The 26417-nt window shown below is 35.9% G+C and overlaps 2 protein-coding genes across 2 annotated transcripts in view; one reads left to right on the forward strand and one right to left on the reverse strand.

Annotated features, from left to right (window-relative positions):
• Window positions 1-26417, reverse strand: part of LOC110114087 (protein VACUOLELESS1) — a 165347-nt gene that overhangs the window by 74670 nt on the left and 64260 nt on the right. The window contains exon 11 of the mRNA XM_028696467.1: window positions 1376-1557. Within this exon, the coding sequence (XP_028552300.1) occupies window positions 1376-1557 (182 nt within the window). The remainder of the gene's footprint in view (window positions 1-1375; window positions 1558-26417) is intronic.
• Window positions 12061-12783, forward strand: LOC110093291 (chromatin structure-remodeling complex protein SYD-like). The gene is made up of 3 exons (XM_028696468.1): window positions 12061-12263; window positions 12349-12427; window positions 12522-12783. The coding sequence occupies exons 1-3, from the start codon at window positions 12112-12114 to the stop codon at window positions 12750-12752; spliced, it is 462 nt and encodes a 153-aa protein (XP_028552301.1). The 5' UTR covers window positions 12061-12111; the 3' UTR covers window positions 12753-12783.

A 26417-nucleotide genomic window follows, 5' to 3' on the forward strand; every position in this document is an offset into this window, starting at 1 on the left:
ACTTGCAGTATTTAAAATTAATGTTGGTTCAAAATGCATTCAAACAAATGATGGAAATGACAAACATTACTGTTTTTTAAGATATGTTTTCAAAGTTAAAACAACCAAATGAACTTTAAGTTAGATATATTAGAACCAAATAGTAAAAACTAATCCCAAGAGAGAAATTAACCTCCTAAAGAACCTCGATAAGGAACTTAAACATTTTTATACTACCGTAATCATTTCACGTCATAAGCTTTTATGTCCTCATTGTGATGGATCCTTCAGATGGACCAATTTCCTTGATCATTAAAGAATAAATCATATGCATCCTAGAAAAAAACTAACATATGAACAGATGTTTAAAAAACAAGTATCAAAATGTTACTTGTGCTTTAGAATCAATATTTTTTGAATCTAGATTTTATCATCACATAGCAGTATATTTTAGCAGTGCATAAGCTAAAAGATGATAAAGGCTTTAAACGGAGCAATTATCAGCAAATTATATGAAAAAGTTAAAAATAGCCCCCCAATTATAATAAGTGCCTAATTTAGTCGCAGAGTTATGCACTATCCTAATTTAATCCCTCGACTACTGAAAATTGATTAAATTTGATTCTATCATTTACAAAACTGTCATATTTAACAGAAAATGCAACAATTCATAATTTAAGGGAAGCATTTTAGTAAAAACATTATAATTTTATTTTATTTTTTACAATGCTACTTATTGTTTAAGTTCTCGTGCGAGTGTAAGATATATGCTGAGGAGCAACGAGGGATTGAGAAGTTTGAACTGCAAGCGCAAAAGCATTCAAGTAGCTTGGGATGATCTCCAACAAGCTGCATGCAAGCGACTAGGGCTTAAGACTGTGCATGCGAGCGGTAAAGCAAATATAATGTAAGGAGGATATTTAATTATTTTTCAAATTTTCGGTGGTTATACAATAGACAGTTTTTTTTTTTTTTTTACAATAGACAGTTAAATATTGAAAAAGATAAATAATAATTACCAATATAATTTATGGCATAATAACTTATTAGCATGAAACTCATAAATATTTCTTTTACTAATTATCCACTCTTATTATTTAGCATGTTAACTTTCACTAATGTTTTTTGTATTTGTTAGAATTTATTAGGTGATAAACTAGAGCAACATAAGAAATACAATCTCACATACACTTGCCCTACTTAAAATATCCTCGCATTTAATTTTTGTGTTAAATTTAACTGTTATTTTTGTCACTCGAACCAAATTGCATCAATTTTTAATAATTGAGATACTAAATTGGGACAATGCAAAACTCTAAGACAAAGTTGTGCACTTAACTCATAGTCGGGAGACTATTTTGAACTTTCTCTTGCAAGTTAATCTATTTTAGTTTACCTCAATAATTTTGCATGCTCTTCAGAAGCTTTTGATTCAAAGTTATGTTCTTTAGTCTCAGAAAAAAGCTTCTGTGCCTGCTCAATTAGCCTAATTCTTGGACCATGGAGTGGAGATCCTTTGCTAGCCATAGGATTCTTTTCAAAATCCCATGACTCTTTCAACAAAAGAAAGGCAACATCCTGCATAGACAGATCATTGAATTAATTTTCAAGAAAAGGCACACTTCAAATATAGACCACAATACAGTGCACCCTCGTAGCAAATAAGAAATATAAATAAGCCTCTTCATAAACATTATCTGAGCTCTCAACAACTAATTTTTCATTTATCATACACAATATTGCATTTAAGTTTAAAACCTATTATTATTTAAGTGGATTATAGCAATGATGCAGCATAAAATAAACAATGATTAATCAACAACAAGGTGCATAATTTAATCATACGACTGTTTACAAAACGTCAAGTACAGAAATATAAACTGCAACAAGAATTCACAATATGCTTGAAGAATTTTGTGACATTAATCCTGTTGGATGCACCAAGCCATTTGATTCTAAGCCACATCGTAATTTAGCATGAAATCTAAGCTTGCTAATCTCCTTATCAGGGAAAGAAAGAAAACTTAATACTTACTGAAATAATCATCATATCAATCTCATCCTATCTAGTTGGGGTAGGGCCTTTTCAAAGTTATTCACAATTCTTTCTAATTTAAAGCTACATTTGGTGATCATTAAGATTATTCTGAAAAAATATTTTTTCTTCCGATGACCTCATCCAACTTTTAAGGCAGCGGAACTCAAATTTGTTAAATTTAATATAATTCTTAAACCTACTTTATATTAAATTATCCTCAACGTGCTCACGCCATTTTCTCTCCTTCGATTGGTAGTGAAAAGGAGGTGCCATGAGTGAAGAACACAAAAGCGATGCAAAAAAAAAAAATAAAAAATTGAATCGGGTCTTGCAGCAAAGGAATTCTAGCTATCTTACTGTACATAATTACTGCAGCGATCCTACAGTAGTGAATTTCCGGCATAAGGTACTGTAGTAACCGAAAAAGTAAAAGGAAAAAGCAAAGAAAGTAAAAGAAAAAAAAGGAGAAGAGAGAGAAAGAAAAGTAAAGAGACAGATGCAGAAAGAAAGAGTATGAAAATTCTATCATGTTTGATTTGTGTTGTGGGAATAAGAAACTTGAATAAGGAGAAATTTAATTGAGGTAAAATCTTATTTTTGAGATTTTGTTGTAAATTGAATTTCTAAATTATGGACAATTATTATTTATGAAAATCATAATTTACTTTTAAGTTTTTATAAAAGTAAAAGAAGACGGGCATCGTAAGGGATCACATCCATCAAACTAACTCAGAAAATGAGGTGAGATACTCAATATCTAGTACAGAAAGCGTCAAATTTTTAAATCTAAATTTTATAACATTTCTTAATCAAAAGATGAAAATACCGGCAATAATAGAAGTTCCAATTTTATGATCACTTGTTCATAATGAATTTATTTTGCATATATAATGTTTTGGATTCTTGATTATTGTGTATTGACAAATGCTATGATAGTTTGGTGAGCTATTATGTGCATTATAAGGCATTGTTCTTTGCCTGTAGGCGGATTAATATGTGCATCGAAAGTCCATTATCCTTGTTCGTAGGTGGGCAACAACATTTCGATAGGAAACACTTGTAGATCTTAAGTATTTCCTATCAATCTTCGGAAAAGAGCGAGAATTCTTCACAAAAGACCGCACAAAACAACGAAAACAGAAGATAATTTGTATTATTTGATGAAAGGAAAATGAAAAATAGCAAGATACAATTGATCCTCCATTCAAGAGGAGGATCGATCTCTCCCAAACATGTAGACACCGCTAGAGCCCAAAGAAAAACCTAAATCTAAGAGATATCAAATTTCATCCAAATTCAAGATGCCTTAACCCTAGGAAAACAAAGTATTTAATACATACAAATCAAAAAGAAATTTCTAAAGTCCCTACATTCAAATTTCCCTCCCAAAACCCTCAAAAATCCTTCCTAACATGCTTTGTTTGCTTCGGCAGCACACGCGGCATCCGCAACCTGTGAAAGAATGCCGTTGTTTCGCCCGTAAGCCGGTCCCGCCTGGACCAGCCCAATGGACCGGTCTAACAATACTCCTCTCCCAAAGATCCACTTTGTCCTCAAGGTGAAAATAAGCTCATGTTCCCGTGGAGGTGGTCATCCTTGAGGTGGTTGAAAATCCTTACCAAATTGTTGAATCAAGGGTTGCACTGAAAGAGAAACATTCCCTCCCTCCATCCTGATCACATCCAGCTTGTGTAGTCCCACCAAATAATCTTCCCCCACCTCTTGTAGGCTCCTAACCGTGGTCTTAAGTGATATCATGGCTTTGGATAGCCCTGCATCTCCCCTTACAGCCACCTTTCTCCCATCCACCATTAATAAAATCGTGAGTGCTTCCCAATTGTCCTTGATTTTCCCCAAGATTTGCAACCACTTCATCCCCATGATGACATTAGTACTTCCTAACTCTAGTGGGAGAAAATTCTCCCTTACCTGAATCCCCTGGATGGTCAAAATCACTCTACATATCCTCTAGCCTTTCGCCATCTTCCCTGTACCCATCATCACCCCATAATAACTGGTGTCCACCAATTTCACTCTCAGTTGGTTGACGACCTGAGTGGAAATGAAATTATGGGTAGCACCACTATCAATCAAAACTATCACCTCCATGCCTGCTATTGCCCCCTTCACCTTCATCGTATGATTCGAAGTGAATCATACTATAGAATTCAGGGAAACCTCGGCTAGATCCAAATGCAACTTCTCCTCCATCTCTTCTTCTAATTCTTCCTCACCTCCCTTCTCAATTTCCTCATCATCGCAGACGGTGAGAACATGAAGAGTTCGGTCCTTGCACCGATCTCTTGGTGTATACTTCTCCTCGCACCTGAACACAACTCTTTTGGCCTCTTCTCCTGCATCTCCTTCTCTGTCAGCCTCTTGAAATTTTCCCCACTCCCTTCTGGCTTCTCCATGGTGGTCTCATTAATGTTGTCTGATGCATGCACCTTAGGTGCTAGAAGAGTGATTGTCGTCCTGTAAAAGCCTCCTGAGCTGCTGCTCCTGGCTCCCTTCTCTAGATTATTCTGATTTTCCACCAACTGGGTCAACTTCATGGCCTCCCCCAAGTCACGAGGAATGAGAACCTTCATTGCTACTCATATCTTTTCCTTCAACCCCTTTATGAAATTCTCCTCCAATACTGTATCTGATAATCGCTCCACCTTACTGGCTAGGTGCTCAAATCACTCCCGATAGTCTGCTACCGATCCCTCCTATGTCAGAGCAAAGAACTGTTCATAGAAATCTCCTCCCCAGTTGGTTTGGAAGCATTCTATTATGCAGTCCTTGAATTCACTGCAATTCCAGATAGGTCTCCTCTATTCTCTCCACTGATACCATAATAGACTTCCCTTCAAAGCACAAACCTGCCACTGTCAACTTCTCCTCCTCCGTCAACCCATTGACGGTGAAGTATCTCTCCACCTTATAAATCCACCCAAATACATCCTCCCCCTCGAAGATAGGCACCTTCAACTACCTCATCTTCTGATCTCCTCCGTTTCCCCTCATTCCTCTCTAGTTTCCCCTTTCCCAAGTGTTCGCCCCCCCCCCCCCCAAGTCTCCCGATCTTCCCTTCCATTTTCATACACATAACCTCCTTTGAATTCCCCTATCCTCTCTTCAAAATTAGCCCCTCAGTGGCCATAATTTCTTTCCCTATGTTCCCAATCAGCACCCCATTGCTCCTGCCCTCCATACTCATTACTTTCCCCAAATCTATCTCCTCTATCCTCCCTCTAGAAAGGCTCCATATGGGGTCTTCTCCTTTCTCCCTCTACGATCTCTACCTCCTCTTCATCCTTACGGATTTTAGAATTTGTATTCTGTTATTCTGGCCCTCTTGCCACGAAGCCACCGAATGATTATGGAATTCTAATATCTTCTTCATCATCTCCCATAAGTCCGCAACTTGCCCTTCCATGGAAGAAATTATGTCCTCCACCATGGTTTTGATTTGGTTCATCTCCCCTTAAAGCCTTCTTCAAACGCATCTACTTTCTTGGCCGCCATCTTGATTCGGATTTTTGTAGATCCAAAAATTCTGGATTTGGATTACAAAAACAACTTTCTTCTTTCCCGACCAAAAATCAGCCGCAGAAATTCGCCCAAATCAGCCCACGAACGGTCCCAAGGCTTGCTATGATACCAATTTGATAGGAAACACTTGTAGATTTCAAGTATTTCCTATTAATCTTTGAAAAGCAATGAGAATTCTAAACAAAAGTCCGCACAAACCATGAAAACAACATATACTTTGTATTATTTGATGAATGGAAAATAACAAGATACAATTGAACCTCTATTCGAGAAGAGGATCGATCTCTCCCAAATATCTAGACGCCGCTAGAGCCCAAAGGAAAACCTAAATCTAAGAGATCTCAAATTTCAGCCAAATTCAATATGCCCTAACCATAGAAAAACAAAGTATTTAATGCATACAAATCAAAAGGAAATCACTAAACAGTCCCTAAATTCGAATTTCCCTCCCAAAACCCTAAAAAATCCTTCCTAACATGTTTCGTTTGCTTCGGCGGCTCACGCGGCATCCGCAGCTGCTGCGGAAGAATGTCGTTGTTTCGCCCGTAAGCCGGTCCCACTTGGACCGGCTGGACCGGTCTAGTGGATCGTTCTAACACATTTGTGTTACAAATCTCCTGTTCTTACCCATAACATAGTGTTACGAGTCCCCTACCCATGCCCGTAGGCAAGTTGTCATGTTTGTTACAAGTCCCCTATTATTCCCCATAAAGTTGTTGTGCATACTACAAGTCCCCTGCTTATAAGCAAGCTATTATGCTCATTACAAGTCCCATGCTTATCTTTTAATTTTAAGAGTTTTGTTAGATTTTGTTCCTTGTAAGTGTTCAATTCAAATTTCGATAGCCTCCTAATATCTCCCCGTGTAAAAGAAATTTTAGGTACTAGATCTACCCATCACGCTATAGAAAAGCATGTAAAGGACCTACTCGTTTTGTTGTAAGCATAATGTATGAGCTTTCTCCCATCATGCTAAGAAAAAAGCATGCAGGTGATCTACTCCTATTGTAAGTGTCGCCAATAGGATTTTATGATTTTGTTGAGTTTAGTGAGAATTTTACCTTTGTGATCGAGGTGACGACTACAAACAATTATAAGAAACAGTGAGGTTCAAACACAACTTTCTCTCTCTTTTTTTTTTTTTTTTGAAAATCTCTCCTCTTTCTTTTTATTTTATTTTTTGATGATGTTGCTGATGATGATGATAATAATAATAATAGAGTTGAGGGGCAACTTGGACAATGGAGTACATACATGCAGTTTGGATTCGATTTTGTCTTGCATAAGGGTAGGAGGTTGGCGAGCAGGAGTTAGTTAAGCCTTATGGAAGTGGAGGTCGAGTAGGGATGAGCAATGTAAGAGGAAGTGTCTTCAACGGAAATTCTATCTTTTATCTTTTATTATACAACCAGAGCTATCTAATTTCATTTATCAATAATTATCAGCGAAAATAATTCTATAATTGAAAATATCATTATATATAACTATTATCATTGTTTCCAAAATCATATACAATACTCAAGAATTATAATTGCGGCATATCTTACAAGTCCTAAGTATAAGATAATAACAATAAAACATACAGAAACAAAATAATAATAAACCTACATAATACTGATCAATCTCACACTCCTGAACCTCTTTCCTGATCTGAAACTATTTAAACAACATATAATGAGCAAAACAGCCTTACAGGTTACTAAAATCAGACAATAAAACTCAAAGTACAGTAAAGAAGCAGTATGCTTGTCATCAATTAATTTATAACACTAGCAATCAAAGATCGTGAATCATTGCAGAAATTGTAAAACTCTCATGCAGTAGTAGTAAAGTCTATAGATAGTAAAATAATATGGTACGAAAACCAATAAAGCATTATAATAAGAAAATCAGTAAACCAACACGGATGTTGAATCAATAAAATAGTTGAAGTATCAGTACTATCAATCAATAAAGCAATCGTATAAAGCAGTAAAACTAAAGCATCAGTAAATAACAGTCAAACTCAGATCAATACAGTAAAATCTTATAACGATGTATGTATACAATCCAGTTAGTCTATATAAGTATCATATCGATATCTTAATTGCATGCTCAGTATATCACGTGTTTAGTATGTCACATGCTCAGTATCAGTAATCAGTAATAGTAGCAATGAATCAGTAGTAGTATCAATAATAGTATCAATGTCTATATCGATACCAATAAATCCAATGGCAATAATTAAAAATCAATGCTATAACAGTAATCCATATAGTGACAAAAAATTAATGCAATATCAATAAAGTTGTGCAGTAACAATGAATATGTCATATGCATTTCAGCAGTCACACTAAACAAGCAAAGAATCCTGGCAAAGCAGTGTTTTCCAGTAATAAATTAATTGTTAATAACCGTTGACTCAGTAAACAGTGTCGTCACTCCTTACCCGTCAGTATTATAATAACTCCTAATAACTCCCAATCATAAATCACTTAAATTAGTACTGAAAAATATCAAATCACAATATTTAAAATGAAGTCCATAGGCCCGCTATCCTATACAAGTCAATTAGTCTCCAGCCAACATCAATAAAACTAGCTTTTACTTGTCTTCAAATATTACTATCACAATATTTTATAACAGCAAATGCAACTACTATTACTCAACCACATACCAGTATACATTTTTAATGCCTATTTTAGCAAATATTCATACAATAAGTTGTCAATTTCCATTAAGGAAAATTCATACAAAATTTAATATCTTTTATGTTAACTGGCAAAATTTAAAATATTGCAGTCATAATGTTCAAAATATTCAATATGATAATATATAAAAAATTACGCAATGAAGGTTCAATAAAACCAGGGAAAATGTACTAAAATTAATTTTGAGGAAAATCCAGCAGTTAAAATTGAAATATTTGAAAATGGAGATAAGATTTAAGTCACTTACCTCAATTGCAAAAATTTTCATAAAGACGATGAAGAAATCCGGCGGCCAAAACCCCTGCTTTCCTTTCTCTCTCCTTTAATAAATAATGAAAGATACAATTTATCTACTATTCGAGAGGTGGATCAACTGTCACACAAACCCTAAACACCGCTAGAAACTCACAACAAACACTAGAAAAAATGAACTCAGCAAAATCATACTCTAAACAATAGGCAACTCCCCTTTAAATTGTCCTAGAACACAAAAACATAAATAGAACCTTCCTAAAAAATTAAACATGATTTTAAAAAAATTCTAAATAATTAACCATGATTTAGAAAATCTTCCTAAATAATTAAACATAATTTATGAAACCTTCTTAAATAATTAAACATATTTTAAAAAACATCCTTAAATAATATTCCCTCTTATTTAAACTCAAATTAGAAATCTTTCCCTAAATAATTCGCTACTTATTTCTCCTTCTAATATGATGAATCACAGCTTTGCTTTGCCTCACAAGGGGGCAGAATTTTCCCTATTTTCTGCTCCAGGTTCTGCCCAACCAGATGGCTGGTTTGGTCCATCCTGGATCGGATGGCGATGCTGGTCGCCCCCTCTAATCGTATCACAATCTTGTTTACTAAGCTTTCATTATATGCTCTCAATTCTGCAATCCTCTATCATTTAGTCTGTTTAGACTGTCCTACACCAAAATCAACTCAACCTTTAAATCCCTTGAGGACAATCTGTTACCTTGTGTCCCTATTGTTCACAGTGAAAACATCGCCTCGTCCATAGGTGGCACTAACCTGAATGTCTTCTTCCACAATGAACATATTCGTCGTAGCTGTCAGTAGATGTCATCAATCCAGATTCCCTCGAATCATTGTATCTTCTTTCTTATCATTCACATTGTCCCTATCCATGCTTGATTCTTTCTTAGTCCTCTTGCTACTATCATACATGGAACCCACATCATACTTGGACGTCGATACTGTCAAATCAATCTCTATCAATCTGGCGTGCTCCACTAACTCAGAAAATTCCTGGATCTGCAAAGGCATTAATGGATGTCTCAACTCCGTGTTCAACCCTTATAGAAATCTGTAACACTTTTCCTCAACCGTAAAAATCAAGTGAGGAGCATACCTCGCAAGTGCAGCAAACTCGACTTCATACTACACCACTGTCTTTCGTCCCTACTCCAATTTAATGAAATCTTCTTGCATTTGTCACCGCGCTGACCGAGGTACAAACCACATCTGGAACACTTTAGTGAATTCATTCCAAGTGCTCTCAAAATCATATCTAATACTCAGGAATTACAATTACAGTATATCTTTTCAGTCCTGAGCACAAAAGAATAACTACAAAATAAAAAGAAACAAATAACAGTAAACCTACAGAATCTTAATCAGTCTGACACCCTTGAACCTCTTCCCTGACATGAAATTTTTTAAACCACATGTAATGAGCTAAACAGCTCAACAGATCACTAAATTTCTATAACTGAACTAACAGCACGGTAAAAAAGCTGTATATGTCATCAATCAATTTGTAATAGTAGCACTTAAAGATTATAAATTAGTACAAAAATAGTAAAACTCGAATACAGTAGTAGTAAAGTTTATAGACATTAAAACAATATGACACGGAAACCAATAAGGCAGTACCGTAGGAAAATTAGTAAATCAGTATGGGGTCAAATCAATAAAGAAATCAGTCGTATCAATACTATTAATTGGTAAAATAATCATATAAAGCGATAAAACAAAAACAACGGTAAATAACTGTCGAACTTAGATCAATACAGTAAAATCATATAATGATGCATACATAATATCAAGGTAGTATATATCAGTATCATATTGATATCTTAATCACATGCTTAGTATATCACGTGCTTGATATATCACATGCTAAATATCAGTAATCAGTACAGTAAATTAATAATACTAACAGTAACAATTCAACAAGTTTTAAAAAGATAAAATAGGTATCGAGATGTTTTGTCTTAGTGAGGTCAGGTGTAAGCCTCAAGGCGTATACCTCAAAAATGAAAAAATTAAAGTACTAAAAAAATTATAAATAATTCCAAAAATAACAAAATATTAAGTAAATTATGAACATAATAACTTATTTTAAAGTAAATGTTACTAGAACACAAGATTCAAAATACATACTAACTTAAAACTTAAATAGACCCTTAGAATCAAGACCCGAGGTAGTTTTATTATCACTTTAACAGTCTTCAGAAGAATTCTCATAATTTATGTCAAAGTCATCTTCAAAATCTTCTTTAGTTATAATATTTTTTTCCTTATCCTTATATCAGTTAACATTTTATTAGTTATATACTAAAATAAAATAATAGATTAATAATATAAAAAATAATTTATTATATTTAAGATGAGCATTGAATTTTTTTGAAAATCAAACCCCACTTTGCTTCTTTCTTTTATATACTTGTGAAATAAAAATTGATCCCAATTCAATAGACCTGGCAATGTCCATAGTGTTTCATTCTTCTTATTAATATAAGTTTCTCATTCAACTTCAACTTCAAGAACATCAACATATTTAGGAGTAACACAAATTATAAATCAACAAGTAAAAGACCTAATTCATTATCACCAGTTCTTTATTTCTATAATTTGAGATGTATATCATCTATGATGTACTGATACTTCTCCTCAAAGTGGTGTGCAGTATCCGACATGCATGCCTTAAATATTTTATAAAATTTTTTTAACTATAATTTCTTGTATCTAAAATTTTATTTATTTAAAATATAAAACTAAATTTCTTAGTTCTTATCCACAATACCAAAGCAATCCCCGCACTCAATAACTCATTCATCGACTATTCTCATTTTCAATTCTCTTTAGCGAGTCGCAACTTTGGTTTCAGAACAATATTCGATCTCATCTCAACATCAACGTCCAAAATCATGTCAAAATCAAAGTCTAATGTTCTCTTGATATTGAAGCTCGACGCTAACAATTTCTACAACCGCAACTTGATAGCCCCTCTTTGTCTGACATCGTCTTAACATCGACGAGCAATGCCCTCTCAAAATTCACGACAAACGCACTCTTGACATTGACGACCGATAGTTACTGCATAACAGCGATGCCCGATTCTCAACAATATTATTGTCTCCTCTTTTGATACTTAATACAAGGCATCAACTCCGGACTCTCGATATCCTAATATTAATCATTTTAAACACAAATTCTTAAAAAAAAATTATTATTTCTAAATTATTTTTAATAGCACACTCATTTAATTTTTATACACTATTTTTAAAATATAAAAATTATAATATCATATCTAACTAGTGTCCATGTCCTATATTTTCAATAATTGACGTGTTCCATGTTTGTGTCGTGTCATATCCATTTTGCAGTGTCCGTATCTGTGAATCATATGTTTTACTTTTCATGAAAGCATAAAATACATTAAAAATTTTAACACTGAATTGACCTTGAAAACTTTCTGATGCTGTAGATGTAAAGATTCTCTAGTAATTGAAGATGATCTTTAATGACACTTTTTTTTGCCTTTTAGTTTGGCTGACGGCAGAAGCTATGCACACATATTTCTTATTTTTGTAGGTTCTCTTCTTCTCAACAATGACCAGATTGCTTGATGTTATGGAAGAGTACTTGTCTTGGAAACGCTATAAGTACCTTCGTTTGGATGGGCACACTTCAGGAAATGATCGTGGAGCCCTAATTGATGAGTTTAACCGTCCTGGCTCAGAAACTTTCATATTTCTTCTTAGGTATTTACATTTGAAACATCTATGCAAGATTAACCTCAAATACTTACATTAAGCAACTGATTGACTTCATATATATTTCTGGTAGCATTCGAGCTGGTGGTGTTGGTGTCAATCTCCAAGCTGCTGATACTGTCATAATTTTTGATACTGATTGGAATCCTCAGGCAATTCTTATTCTCAACTCCCTTGCAAAAACTTTTACTGTTTAAGCTGTTTATTTTTTGTCATTAAGCATGACTACTTTTACTATGAATTCAGGTCGACTTACAAGCACAGGCCAGAGCACACAGGATTGGACAAAAGAGAGATGTACTTGTTCTACGTTTTGAGACGGTTAGTTGTGTTTTCTGCATGAATACTTTTTCTTATGTAAACAGGGTTTCAGAAACTGTTTTTTTTTTCTTCTACTTTCTTTTCTATATTAGTCTGCTCTCATCTAGTTTAAATGTATTATCCTACATGCCAGTGGACTCACCAGAAATGTATTAATACCAAATAATGTTCATAGGCGTACTTGGAAATTTTAAAATATAAACTGGAGATAAAAGCTCTCAAAAAATGAAATTGTTTCTGTTAAAACGAGGATATTATTAATAATTAAATATAATTTATTAAAATTAATTAAAATTAATTATTTTAACTTAAATTGATTATTATCATTTATAATTAAATATGATTAATTATTTTAATTATATTTAATTATTTTTTAAATTATAATTAATTTTATTAAATATAATTAATTATAATTAATTAATTAAGTAAAAATAATAATAAATATATAATTCCCTCTCTTACCTCGACATGCATGTCGGGCCTGTAGACCACCTATACACGCATTTCTCTAGCGTGGTGGAAAGAGAACCCGGCGCGACACCTACAATGAGGTAATTGAGCGACCTCTCGGTTCCAAGCCCTGTTCTCGATGTTCGTGTAGAGCCGGCAAATCACCTATACACGTTTTTCTCTAGCGTGGTGGGATGGGAACCCGGTGCGGCGCCTACAACGAGACCGGGATACTCATAAGTACCCGCTCGCGGGGAAACAACTGCTTTTCTTGCAACAGGTACCGAAGACCCATACACGCCTTTCTTTGGCGTGGTGGGAAGAAAGACTTTACACGGACGCGGTGTCCTCGTAACAGGGCACCGACCGTACACGCTTTTCTCTAGCGTGGCGGGAGGCCCAATTTTTCATTATTTTTCCCCTAAACGGGGGAGACGCCGGGAGGCTGCCGAAATTTCAGGTGAAATACAACTGCACTCGGGACCTATTTTGAATTCAAAAGAAACAAAGATGTGGACTCAGATTTGTGAACTTTTGAACTTGATTGAACATGAGCAGAGGACCTGAACAAAATCTAAATGATTTCTAAAAACTCAAACCCAAATAAAATGAAATTAAAATTAGGGGCTGAAATCAAATCAATTTGAGCTTATAATTGAACTAACAAGAACTTGCACACTGAACAAACACTTGAACCCGAACTGTACAACGTTGAGTGGGGACTTGTAAACTTGATGAATTCAAGTTTGAATGAAACTGAACTTGGACTCAAACACATGCAAAGAACAAAACTCGGATCACACACGAGAAAAATCAAACTATAAGACCTCAATGCATGCAAGAAAAGAATGTAGTGGACTCTTACAACAGTCTCTACGAGATCGGGGGCATTGTACCTGCAAGAATGAAATGCATGGGCGTCCCTCTCATATGCACCACTGGAACCTCCAACACAAGTATCAATGCCTGTTGATTGAGATGGCAATACGGGAGACCAATAGTGGAGAATCTGCCCCCCATACAAGCAAGTACAATCAGCAAATCCACCTGAGATTGGTGAAAGGTGGACGTGATGCAAGGACAATGGTTCTTCTACGAATATTTCCAAGATGTCGTATTAGATACAACAGTCCCCACAAAGTCGAGGTACTACACCTATAAGAAGCAACGGACAGTTTTAAGGTGTACGAGTCCTACCCATATGTAGCAATCAAAGATTCATCCCTACAAGCAAGAGCAAATACATCAAAGCAAACCACCTGAGATTGGTGAAAGGTGGATATGATACTGGTACAAATGACCCTCTTACGAACATTTCTAAGAAAACATAGTGAATACAGCGTTTCTCCTACAAATGCATACGAACTGCTTGTGGATAACAACAGTGGATATATCGTAGACACAACGAATCACTATGGGCACAAGTACAGATGTCATCTACGATGACGGTGACTAAAATGCTGCTAAGTATGTCGGGTACAAGGGCAACACGATGTACGAAAAAGGACATCCCCTTACATAATGGAGGAGATATTTGAACAAATTCAAACTAAACTTTCCGGTGTTCCAAAATTCCTTCTTGATCCTATACTCAGGAAGAAAACAATTCTGATATCTACAAACATCGAAAATAATAAGTCCACTACACCGACGATCTCAAAAGGAGTTCTTTTCAAAGCAGCGGACTTCAAAGTCCAGAAGAACCTCCCCGGTGAACGAGAAAGGGGAGTCAACATCAAGATGAGGAGATATCTCATAGCATCAAGACCATACCGCCACCGGATCCGCAACACCCGTACTAGCGGACAAAAGGCGTGTACAAGCTCTTAAATGAAAAGTTATGTGCATCCAAATGAAAGTTATACGCACAACTACAATTATTTGAACCCGATCCTTCCAAGTAAATAAAAGGAGTTGACAGGGTTCAATTATGATATACCCCCAAACACCCGTATGGGCCCCGGCGAGCGTGTTATTGGTACACACGTGACGTCTAGTGATGCTGTGTGGGTCAATAAGTGAATTCAAGTTCGAACCTGATCCTCCTATACGGATCAATATGAGTCAACAGGGTTCGAACCTTTAAACAAATACACGGTTGTGGCGACCGATGTATTTGTTTAAATACATTTATATTAGGTCTTCAATGCCTATAATCAAAAGAATTCACAAACAAAGGCATAAAGCCTACGAAACCCGATCCTCCTAAGCAAGTAAATAAAAGTAGTCAGGGTTCGAACCATCGGATAAATATGCGGTCACGAAATCAACCGAAATATTTATTTTATGCATTCATATTAGGGCTTCAAGGCTTTCAACAAAGAAAATTCATAAACAAAGGCACAAAGCCTACGAGAAACCCGATCCTCGGTCAACAGCTCAGCCGAGTTGACAACGTTCAATCCAAAAATAGAAATGACCCCAAACACCCCGATGATGGCCGTGTTGAATGCAGATCTCAACCGGAGGGGTTCACAAATATATTCAAATACCATCCAAGTTCCATCCAAATGCCCAAAAATCCAAGATTCTAAAATCCAAATATTTCAAAATGAAATCTAACCATTAACCACTTAAAACAAAATCCATCCGTCCTCCGCAATAGTTTGCCAGGGTGGACAAATTAAAATTTACTTAAGCTCACAAAGAGCTAATGCCTAGTCGAAAATATCACTATGATTCATTCTCAAACAATCTCCTGCGAGTAAGGACGTGGTACGTGTCCTCTAACCAACAGTTTTGCCGCTAAATGGCACTGCAGGATAAACGGTTATGACGACCCGGGGCCCTCTGAACCGAGTGGTTTTGCCGCCAAATGGCACCACGAAATATCAGTTATGGCCAGAGCCAATACGCTCCTTAATGGCATCAAATCCTTGAGATATGAATCAATAGGATATGATCGATAGGGCACAAAGCCCTCTGTTAGCTAAAGTAGATTCAAATTTGTCCCCTTAGACAAGTATTCACCACAGGTCTACAAGGTCTCCTTGAACGAAGCAACCCATGGCTGCCGACAAGGATCCTTCTGTCAGGTTGGGTCGACTACCTCCTCTGACTAAGTAGACCAGGGACCATGATGGCCCGGGACGACGGAACCATGGGATCTTGATCGGGTCCATCATCCATTCCCCCACCATCCGCTTTAAGTGCAAGATGGTGAAATTTCAAATTTTATATATCAATCTTCCAACCCTTCAAACTTCCAATACCCAATTCCCAAAATTCTCAAACCCATGCTGCTTCTATATGCTTGATACTGTGAATCTACGGATATAACGTATCTGATTGACGACTAGCCTTAATCGAAAGTTCTCTCTCATTACCCGGAGAGGTAATTAACTATAGGGTCTTGCGCCTATAGGAAATCAGAACTTAGATCATAAAGTCCTCACAAAATGAGGGCGAAATCTATGGGTAGTGTCTTATCTACAAACCCATCTGCCTTCCAAAATTTACCCCAGAACTTATTCCGTTAAAACTCCTTTGTCGAATAAAGAAGAAGCACCATCAAGTGCGAACGGGGAGGCCGGGGCCGAATTTTCGGAGCCCACATTAATGCATGCTTATAAACTAGTCTTTACCTCTTTATAAACATAGAAAGTTTTTATCATAATAAAATTGAAGGTTCAAATAATATACAACGATATGTAAATGTTGGTGTAACTAGCGATCTCATATTTAATCTATAATTTCTCAAATTTTTGTATAGGCATTCTTTTGATTGGACAAATCTCTTGACATGCCTTTTTAGCCTTGTCCATTATTTTATATATAAATCTCAAAGTTAGTGCCTTCTCACCATCAACCTATTCTAAGCACCTTAACTAAAAATCATGCGGTCATCAGAGCATAATTTATATTACGTCAAAAAGAATAATATTTCATAACAATCATCTACACCTATTTCTCTTCTTGCTTTTTGTCCATGAACTTTCTATCCCATTCTTCAGAAGCAAACATAGCTTTTAAGGGATGCCTTAACTCCTTAAATTTTTACAATGTCAAATATGTAGTAGCAAATTTAGTGAAAGCAGTCTGAATATTTTTTTATCAAAAAAATTCTCATTAAGTTGAGTACCAAAAGTAATTGTAAATGAACTTACTAAAAATTTTAGCCTTCAACATGACAGATTTCTGTTGTGGCAATTGTCTCAACCTCTCATGCATTAAATCAATAAAGTGCCTAGCATATGGAGCCTAATAAAGGTGCTTCCTCTTCACCATTAACAATGTCCCTTCAACTTTGTATCCACTTACATTATCTGTAATAACTTAAACCAATAATGTCTATCTCACTTTCTCCACAATTTCATCTAGAATTAGAAACAACAGTTGCACATTTTTTACAAAAGCTGATGCATCAACAGATTTCATAAATATATTTCCATATGTATTGTTAACAAGGAAGTTGATGATACTCTGTCTAATATCTGACCAACTGAAATTATAGTCACTCATCACAATCCAAGTCTTTTTAACTTCATCCACCATATTTAATGTAGTCCAGACCTTCTCATCAACATTCCGGTCCACAACTCATACATGCTAGAAAGCTCAAAGCCTCGATCATAACTCCCAACAAATCGAAACATGTTAATCCATGTTGGACTCTTAGCAAATGTTGGACTCTTAGCAAAATTGAATGGAATGTCTTATTCATAAAAACATCTGACAATATCTAAACAGACTTTGTTTCTAAGTTCCTTCATACTAGTTGGGGGAGGAATAATTTGAGTGTTCATATTCTTCTCTTCATCAACATTCTGCACAAACCTATCTATTAGCCCCCAAGTGCCTTTATTAGAAGAAATTAAATAGCTTACACTACTTGATCCATTATGATAAGAACCATAATAAGAATTATTGCCAATCATCTCTTTTATATTTCTTTGTGTTACTTCTTTGGCAGTGAAACTTTTTTAAATAATCTGCGAACTTTTTTCCACTTCATCAGGCACATTTGCACAGGAGCCAATATTGACATGTGTGCAAACCAAGTGATCATTTAACCTCTTAACTCTTACAGTAATTTGTTTCTTAAATAGGAATTCTTTTTTTTTTTTTTTGAAACTTTTCGCATTTTCGGGTTATTTCAGGAAGAGGGGTTATTCAGCTGTCAGGAGGCAAGGTTTGGTTGTTTAAGGTGAGGAAAGCAATGGAAGTTCGAGTGGAGCTTGTTAGATAGGAGGGGAGATCGGACTAGGAAAATGGGTGGAAGATGACCTTGGTTTATAGAGAGAGAAGTTGATGATCGGATGTTGGCTGTTATTGTGTGGGTCGATTAGGGAGGTCGGGGCTGCAAACAGAGGGGAGAACAGCTGAAGTGGAGGAAGAGGAGCAAATGAAAAGGAGTTGGTTTGGCCCTAGAGTGGAGGGTCGTGTGTTGGAGTTGTTCACGACAGAGATGAGGGTTGAGAAACAGGAGGAGAAAGAGAAGGCATGTAGGGGTTGAATAGAGAAAGGATGATGGGACAGAGAAGTTCAGCACTAGTTAAAAAAATTTGTTATTATTATCTCTGAACCAATGAGACGGACGTCGAAACTTGTAGGATATTCGATCAAGATTGGGTGGCTGGCAGAGATATGGCTAATGGGTAGGATTAGTTTTTTTTTTATCAACTTAAATTAAAAAAATAAATATATAATATTTTGATTTGTTTATAAATTTAACTGAAATAATATTTAACTAAATAAACAAATATAAAGTTAATCGACCCCCTCACATAATAACTCATTTGTTTTGTATTTTGATTTTGATTTCATGTCATCATCTTGGCCAACGTGCTTCCTTTTCGATAGTGTGATAACCCTGCAAAAAAAAAAAACATTCAGCATAATAGTGCAGTCCATATCGTGATCAGACGTTATTTGGGTAATATTATGCAACATCGTGCATGCTAACTGTCGTTCTTTCATCGTTGTCTAAATGAATCGTGCTAGATCAGCTCCTCTTTGATGAATTTGACATCCTTAATGCATCGATGCAATCGGTTTTACAAACATACAGTATTTGAGTGGTTTCGAAAGCAATCGAGGTGCTCTAATGTTCACTACAAGTGACGTGTTTGTTAGTCAATTCCTTCGATTCACGCGATTAACTGGGAATGTTTATTGAGGTCAACAACACCCTCAAAAGAGATTATAAACCATAAGAAAAGCACTGAAAGGGGTTACAAGTGCACAATCCCTTCAATTAAGAAAGAATCTCAGCACAACTTAGAGGTTCTTAAGATGAATGATATGGCCCTTTGATCAACCATAAGGGCTCACTTCATTTTTTTACGCTATAAATGCTTAAAAAAAAAACGTGAAATTTGTTACATCCCCTATTTGGTTAGATGCAGCTAAAAATAACATTGATTTTTATGCTCTACAAAACCCTTCAAAACACACTATGTTTCCACACAAAAATGAGTGAAAATAATCTCATCATTTTCTGAAATATATTTTTTATCCACAAACAATAAAAAAAAAATTAAAACAATATGTAATCAAATATTAAAAGAAAAAACTACTAGCTAAAGGACACAATCCATTATTAATAATTGTCAAACAAATTTGAAAATATTTGTCAAATAGAATAACAAATCACATAAATAAACCAAACTTTTTTTTAAAAACTATCTTGTTTTCATCCCTTCCATGCAGTGAGTTGATGATACTTTGTGAAGGTTAATCTCGAAAAGGTCACAACCCAAGCCATCCAATATGTCATTAATCTTCGGAGTGCGAAACTTAAACCTCATCACTTTAACGAGTAAGCAAAGCTGGAATGCACAAGAACTTCAAAACATTTTATGAAAAACCCTTCTTTGAGCAAATCACACAAGTTTGTTTCATCCTACAATGTGAAATTTCTAATGAACTTAATCCGGAAATAAGATTAACAACAAAGTATGCTTCTAGGAGATATTTAGCATGTTTTTTGGTACATCATCATTTGTAAATCAGAAAAAAAAAAAGGATGGAACCACAGTAAAGCCCTCGATCAGAAAAAGAGCCTAAAATAAAACTCTTCAGTCAATGGGGCAGTCAAAGCATGAATAAGCTCTTGAATTCAAAATTGCATTGACTAAAAATAAGGAGCGTCTTTATTTTTCTATGGGTGCACTAAGCTACTTAGATCTAACCTGACATCCTTGGGTTTGATAGGATTAAACACTATATTTTGGTGCTTATTAACTATGAATGACCCGAAAGTTTACTAAAATTTTGATTCTTAGTTATTTACCCATTTAAAAGGAGTTGGGCCCGAACAATTTTCTACTGCATCATATTTAGGTCAATCAAGTTCGGTTCCAAACAATTCTCGAATCAGATTGAATGGCCTAACTCATTCAGTTAAACAACATTATTATGGGCATGCATCCACAACAAAACCTTTATTTCCTTGGAACAAATCAAATAAAAAACAGATCATATAAAGAATGTTTTGCAGAGAGAGAAAAAGGTAATGCGATGGGTAGCAATGGCTAGAAGCCAATGAAGATTTTCAGCCTCCGTTGAATAAGGGAACTAGATGTTCTGCATGGCTAACACTCAAACTTCAAGGACTAGAATAACGAATAGAATCAATAAAAATACACTCTCCATAAGGTGAAGTTCATAGCCCTCAATAACAATTTCTAGCACGTTCACCAGAATGTTGTTAGCTGCACTATATTTTTGTCTGTCACTAGGAGTATAGAATCTCAAATAACATCTCCAAGAGGGTATGGTTACTGTCCATTATGCATGCTTCGAGTACATTTTCCAATAGAACAATACCATTGTTCATACAGAGGAAAGCTAAATAACCAATCCCTGATATGATGGCAACTGTTAAGCTTTTTTATCTACATTAAGAAGGAAAAGGCACCTTCTGCATACGTGTGTACTCCTTAAGGAAGAAGAAGGGAAATAAGAGAGATTAGAAAAGGGTGAAAGCTGAAATCTTATTTCCTAAATTCAATTATAACATTAGGGGTTTATCTATAGAGGTTTACATGAACCGATTTTGGATTTGATGGAGATTCAGACCTGATGGTTAAATATAAGTAAAATAAAAGAACTAAAAATGAGTTTGGGATTGGTTTAATGCTAAAATAAATTAACCAAGAGTTGTTGTAGCTAGCCGGAGTATTCTCAATCTTTAAAAGATTTGCTTCATTCTCCTTCTATGATAGACTTTAAGTATTTTATTATCTTGATGCAATTTTTTTAATTGTTCACCTATGCTTGACATTGTTATTGTACTATCTTTGAATCAAAAAGGATATTTTGCTGCTTAATACTCTCATCGCCATGAAAAACAACCTTGTCCTCAAGGTTGAGAGATAAAAAAAAAAAACAGAAAGAGCTTTCATGTGTAACCATTGGAAGTAAGTAGTCGCATGTCCTTGAGGATGAAAGGAAGTTATTCTAACACAATCATAATGAGTGTTTTAAAAATTTAAGTATTCCAGTGCTTTAAATGTCCATGTTTTAACTTCGAAGCCATTAAAGTGAGGAAGTTCAACTTTCATTGATTTAAGAAAATAGAAACTTGTAGGAAACGATTGATCAAGGAGAAGGGATTCGATCCATGGAACCAAGTATGCCAACGAAAGAGGAAGGACCCTGATGGCATAGAGGAGGTGGGTAGTTAATGTACAAACTATCATGTTTCTTGTCAACAAAATGCATGAAAGTAGAGCAGGTGTCTTGATCCTGTGCTATCAGGTGAGTGGCCAGACAGGCGGCTCAAATAAAAGGCGAAAATTTGCTGCCTTGTTGATATTGGCGGTAGCTACACCTAGACAGCTATAGATGATGTGGAGAGGAAAGTGGGATGTCGTTTAGAAGTAGTCGGAAGTCTGGGGCAGAAGACTGCGGACAACCGAGGAGGTTGGAAGGTTTCTTGGCATAAGCAATTTGCACTCTTCTTGGCTATTATACCACAAATTAGATAGTTGTGTTGTCCTGTTCCTGACTGTTGTACCACAAATTTGGTATGATACCACATGTCTTGACTTTTCTCGCGACTAATAGCAGTTTTGATGACCTGAAAGAAGATGGACAGCAGCTGGATAATTGTATTTGTGGTTGTTCTTGTGGCTTACAACAGTTTTGATGACCTAGAAGAAGGTGGACAGCAGCTGAACAACCTCAATTGGTTCCTGCGGGTTGTGAAGGTGGCTGATAGCAACTGGACAACCTTGTTTGGAGGTTCTAGAATAGGTGAACAGCAGCAGCTTGCAGTTTGCTGAAGAAGACAACAGCAGCTTGTAGTATGTTGTTTCTTGCCAAAGAGGGCTGGATGACAAGTAGGAGACCAAGATAATTTTAGAGGAGGCGGGAGGGGTGTATGGATAGCTGGAGAGGAGAAGAGAGGAGAGGGACGGCCACCATCTGGAAACAATCCAGGATACAAAAAACAAAAACAAGAAGAGCCTACCAGCTTTGATACCAAATGATATCGAAAAAGAGGGGGCTTGAGAAGTCCTCGTCGACGATCCGGTGATCGTAGCCGAGCACAACTCCAAGAACTACTTAGAAAGTAACCGCCTAAATACATTTCAAGATACAAAAATGAAACAAAGCTCAAATCAAATCTTATTAATCATCCCCTATTATAAGTATTAGCTATAAATTTATAGACAAATATAGCAACATAATAGACTACAACTAACATAAGAACATATATCTCATACTAACTAACATATGGAATTAATCTGACCTTAGTTTAACAAGATTAAGCAGCTCATTTCCGGCGTCAGTGAAGCTGTCCTTGATGCTGATTTCTGGACCTGTTATTGATGCTGGAACCGTTATTGACTCTTCCTTGACTTTTTCTTGCTGCTGAAAATCGGAACTGTGGCAGATTCTTGAAGGCAACATACTCCTAGAGGTGAACGGAGAACCTAAATGGTGCAGATTTCTTGCTACTGTTCTTGAATGCAGCAGGTCAGCAGGCTGAAATGAAGACTGGGGCAGTAGAGACTACTGGCCCACAGGATTAGGAAGTGGAGAATAGAATTTCGGTGGAGTAAAAGAGGTATGGTAGCTTGAAGGAGGGTTGGCTATGGTGGAGAGCACTGGCCAGTAGCGTAGGAGGTGGAAAGGTAAGTTATTGTGGAGAACAATAGGGTTGGCGGCTGAAAAGAAGTGTTGGCTGCTGGAGACTGCTGGCCAGTAGGAGGGGAAAGTGGAATTTTTAGTGCAACGAGAGCATCATTTGTTAAGCTTTTTCATCTCCGTCAAGAAGGAAAAGGCATCTTTCAAGTAGGCGTGGACTCCTTAAGAAATAAGAAAGGGAAGAAGAGAGATTAAAAAAGGGTGAAAGCAAAAATCAAGTATGTTGAATTCAATTATAACATTTGGGGTCTATCTATAAAGGTTTATATGAACCGGTTTTAGGTTTAATGGAGGTTAAGACCAGCTGGTCTAATACAAGTAAAATAAAATAACTAAAAATGGATTTGGGACTGATTAAATGCAAAAATAAATTGAACTATGAATTGTTGCAGTGTTCTCAATCTTTAAAAGATTTACTTCATTCTTCTTCTATGATAGACTTTATGTATTTTAAATTATTTGAATCCAAAAGAATATATTGTTGTTTAACATTAACCACCCATCAAGCCAACATCAAGCATGTTGTCCACTCAAATACCACATACCAGCTATGCAACAACACACAAAACTGAGATGTCATTGATAGACTAGCTAATTTGATTGGGAGAGAATTAAAAATTTTCCTATTAATAGGGAGCTGTTTAGGAAGATTTATAATCAAAGATGAATTATTTAGTAAATTTTTAATTACAATTGGAAGAGAATTATTTAGGGCAAGAGATTTAATTTAAATTCAAAATCTAAGAGGGACTTATTTAGGGAAAGATGAAGATCGATGAGAAGTTTTCCATCAAAGAGGAGATGATGAGGAAGATGCTCGAGTTCCAAACCAAAACAGCGTCATAGAGGCGGCAGCGACCAAGGGAGTGGAGGAAACTCTAATCTGAAAAGAAAAGGAGAAAATCAGGAGGTGGAAATGTTGAGGGAAGAAGAAGAGATACCATCTTTGGAGCCACCTCCAAATAGGGGTAAGGGTGAAAGGAGTGGGATTTTTGGTAAAGCTGCAGAGTTTGGAATGAGAAAAAGATGGGGAGAAGATAGAAGCATCATACATGATACAACCACACCTAGAGTAGTATCGAGGTTTATCCAACCAGTTCAAGGGTTGCCTCCTCCGCGAGAACACAAGCAAGCCATCATGTTGAAGGAAGGAGTCTCGCCTATGAGTGTCCGTCAGTACCGTCATCCGAAAATCCAGAACAAAGAGTTTGAGAGATTAATCGAGGAGATGCTAGAGGCAGACATCATTCAACACGGTGACAGTCCATTTTTTTAGTCCAGTGCTTCAACAGCAATTTCCTTTCCATCTTGAAGATAAGGTGGCACTTTGGGAGGGAAATATTGATGGACCAACCAATTTGATTGGGAGGGAATTAAAAAAATTCCTAATCAAGAGGGAGTTATTTAGGAAGGTTTTCAATCAAAGGAGAATTATTTAGGAAAGTTTTAATTATATTTGGGAGGGGATTATTTAGGGAAAGATATCTAATTTGAATTAAAAATCCAAGAGGGTATTATTTAGGGCAAGGGAGGAGGAATCAAGGGGGAATATTTTAGAAATTTTTTAATTATAATTGGGAGGAAATTTGATAGGAAATACTTGATTTCAAGTATTCCCTAATCACTTTAGCAACAAATCTCAAAGCGAGCTGCTGTCCACAGCAGGAAATCAGCCAAAAACAGTAGAAAAATAGAGAAAACCTGCAGGAGATGAGGAGAAAACGCTTGTATTTTACTAGTAGACAATGAAAATAGCAAAGATACAATTTGTTCTTCAATTCGAGAGGAAGAACGTACTCTCCAAAGTCTCCGGCGAAGCCAAGAGCCCAAAACAAAATCTAGATCTCAAAGAGAAAACTCAAATTCAAGATGAGGAGCTAATTCCCCCCAAACTCCTAATTATACAAAATTAATCATAAAGGACAATCATAAACTTCCTAAAACAGCCTTTCACGTTCAAAATTTCCCTCCTAAACTCCCCCTCTCAAGCCTACGTGGATTCACGGCAGAGCCGTTTCCGCCCAGGCTTTTCCGCCCCGGCTCCGTCTCGCGTAGACGCGGACCGATCCCTGCTGGACCGGTCCAACCGGCCTATCCTGGGCCGGTCTAACAAAATTATTTAGAGAAAAAGATCAAATTTGAATTCAAATATGAGACGGAATTATTCAGAAAAAGGGGTATGATTTGGGAGGGAATTAGTGGAGTCTATTGAAGGCTAATAATAGGGTGATTTCAGGATTCAGATGTTATTTGCTGAATTGAGATTGCTCTTAGAGAGTTTTGGGCTCTAGCCGGCTGCTAGGGATTTGGTTGAGCCGGATATTCCTCTCCAATAGAAGATCCATTGTATCTTGTTATTTTCTTCTATATATCATCAATTAAAAAGAGTTTTCTCTTATTATAGTTCATAATTCCTCTTGTAGATTATATTATGGAGTGTTGTAATTTAATTTCAGCCAAGGGAGCTAGGATTTTTTGAAGCACTTTCTATCAACCATCAATTGAATCAAGATTTGAACTATATCTAGAATGATAGTTTATATCAATACAAAAATATAGGTAATTGGCGATAGGTTGGGTTATAGGAAGGAATGCCCGATATAAGTTTAACCAACTTAAAAGACAATTGGCGGAAGGTTACCTAATAAAAATGAGCCAGTAATTTTAATGTAAATAGAGTGGGTAGTGTTAAATTCTAAGATAATGCTAAGCATAGAAGTAAAACAAAGTTTAATTATTATGATTTGCATTTTGGAATCAATCATTGCATTGGTTAAAGAAAACAGTTTCCACTTAAGTTGACCATCCATCAACCCACAACCATATTATTTAAATTTCTTATCCAAAATTCTTGGGATAAATGCTGTTGTTTCTCCAACTAAACCAGAACTGTAATACTTCTTTAAAAAACGTCATTAGAATAAAAAGAAGAGAAAATGTCCATAGAATGCTTTAGATGCAAGAAGCCTAGTAAAGAAATAGGGAAACACGATAATTGAACATAGCATTTCAGTTAAAAAACTAACAACAAGTCTTTACCCTACTGTGGGGTCAGCTATATAAATCCTTTTTCACCATTGTGTCCTATTAAGAGTTAGATTCTCACCTAAATCTAAAAAAGAATGATAATTTCTAATATTTTCTAACCAAATCTTTTTAGCTTTGTCTCTACCTTTCTTAACATAAGTCAAATCTAATACATCTACTTTCCTAAATGGGTCATTGGAAGGCCGCCATTTTATGTGACCAAATCATCTAAGACGACTCTCTCTA

Source organism: Dendrobium catenatum, unplaced genomic scaffold, assembly GCF_001605985.2.
Source record: "Dendrobium catenatum unplaced genomic scaffold, ASM160598v2 fragScaff_scaffold_743, whole genome shotgun sequence".
Taxonomy (NCBI): Eukaryota; Viridiplantae; Streptophyta; class Magnoliopsida; order Asparagales; family Orchidaceae; genus Dendrobium; species Dendrobium catenatum.

Coding starts and splice junctions, on each gene's coding strand:
- LOC110093291 (XM_028696468.1), top strand. CDS start 12,112: ATGACCAGATTGCTTGATGTTATGGAAGAGTACTTGTCTTGGAAACGC. Junction 12,264..12,348: donor ACTTTCATATTTCTTCTTAG/GTATTTACATTT, acceptor TATTTCTGGTAG/CATTCGAGCTGGTGGTGTTG. Junction 12,428..12,521: donor ATACTGATTGGAATCCTCAG/GCAATTCTTATT, acceptor CTATGAATTCAG/GTCGACTTACAAGCACAGGC.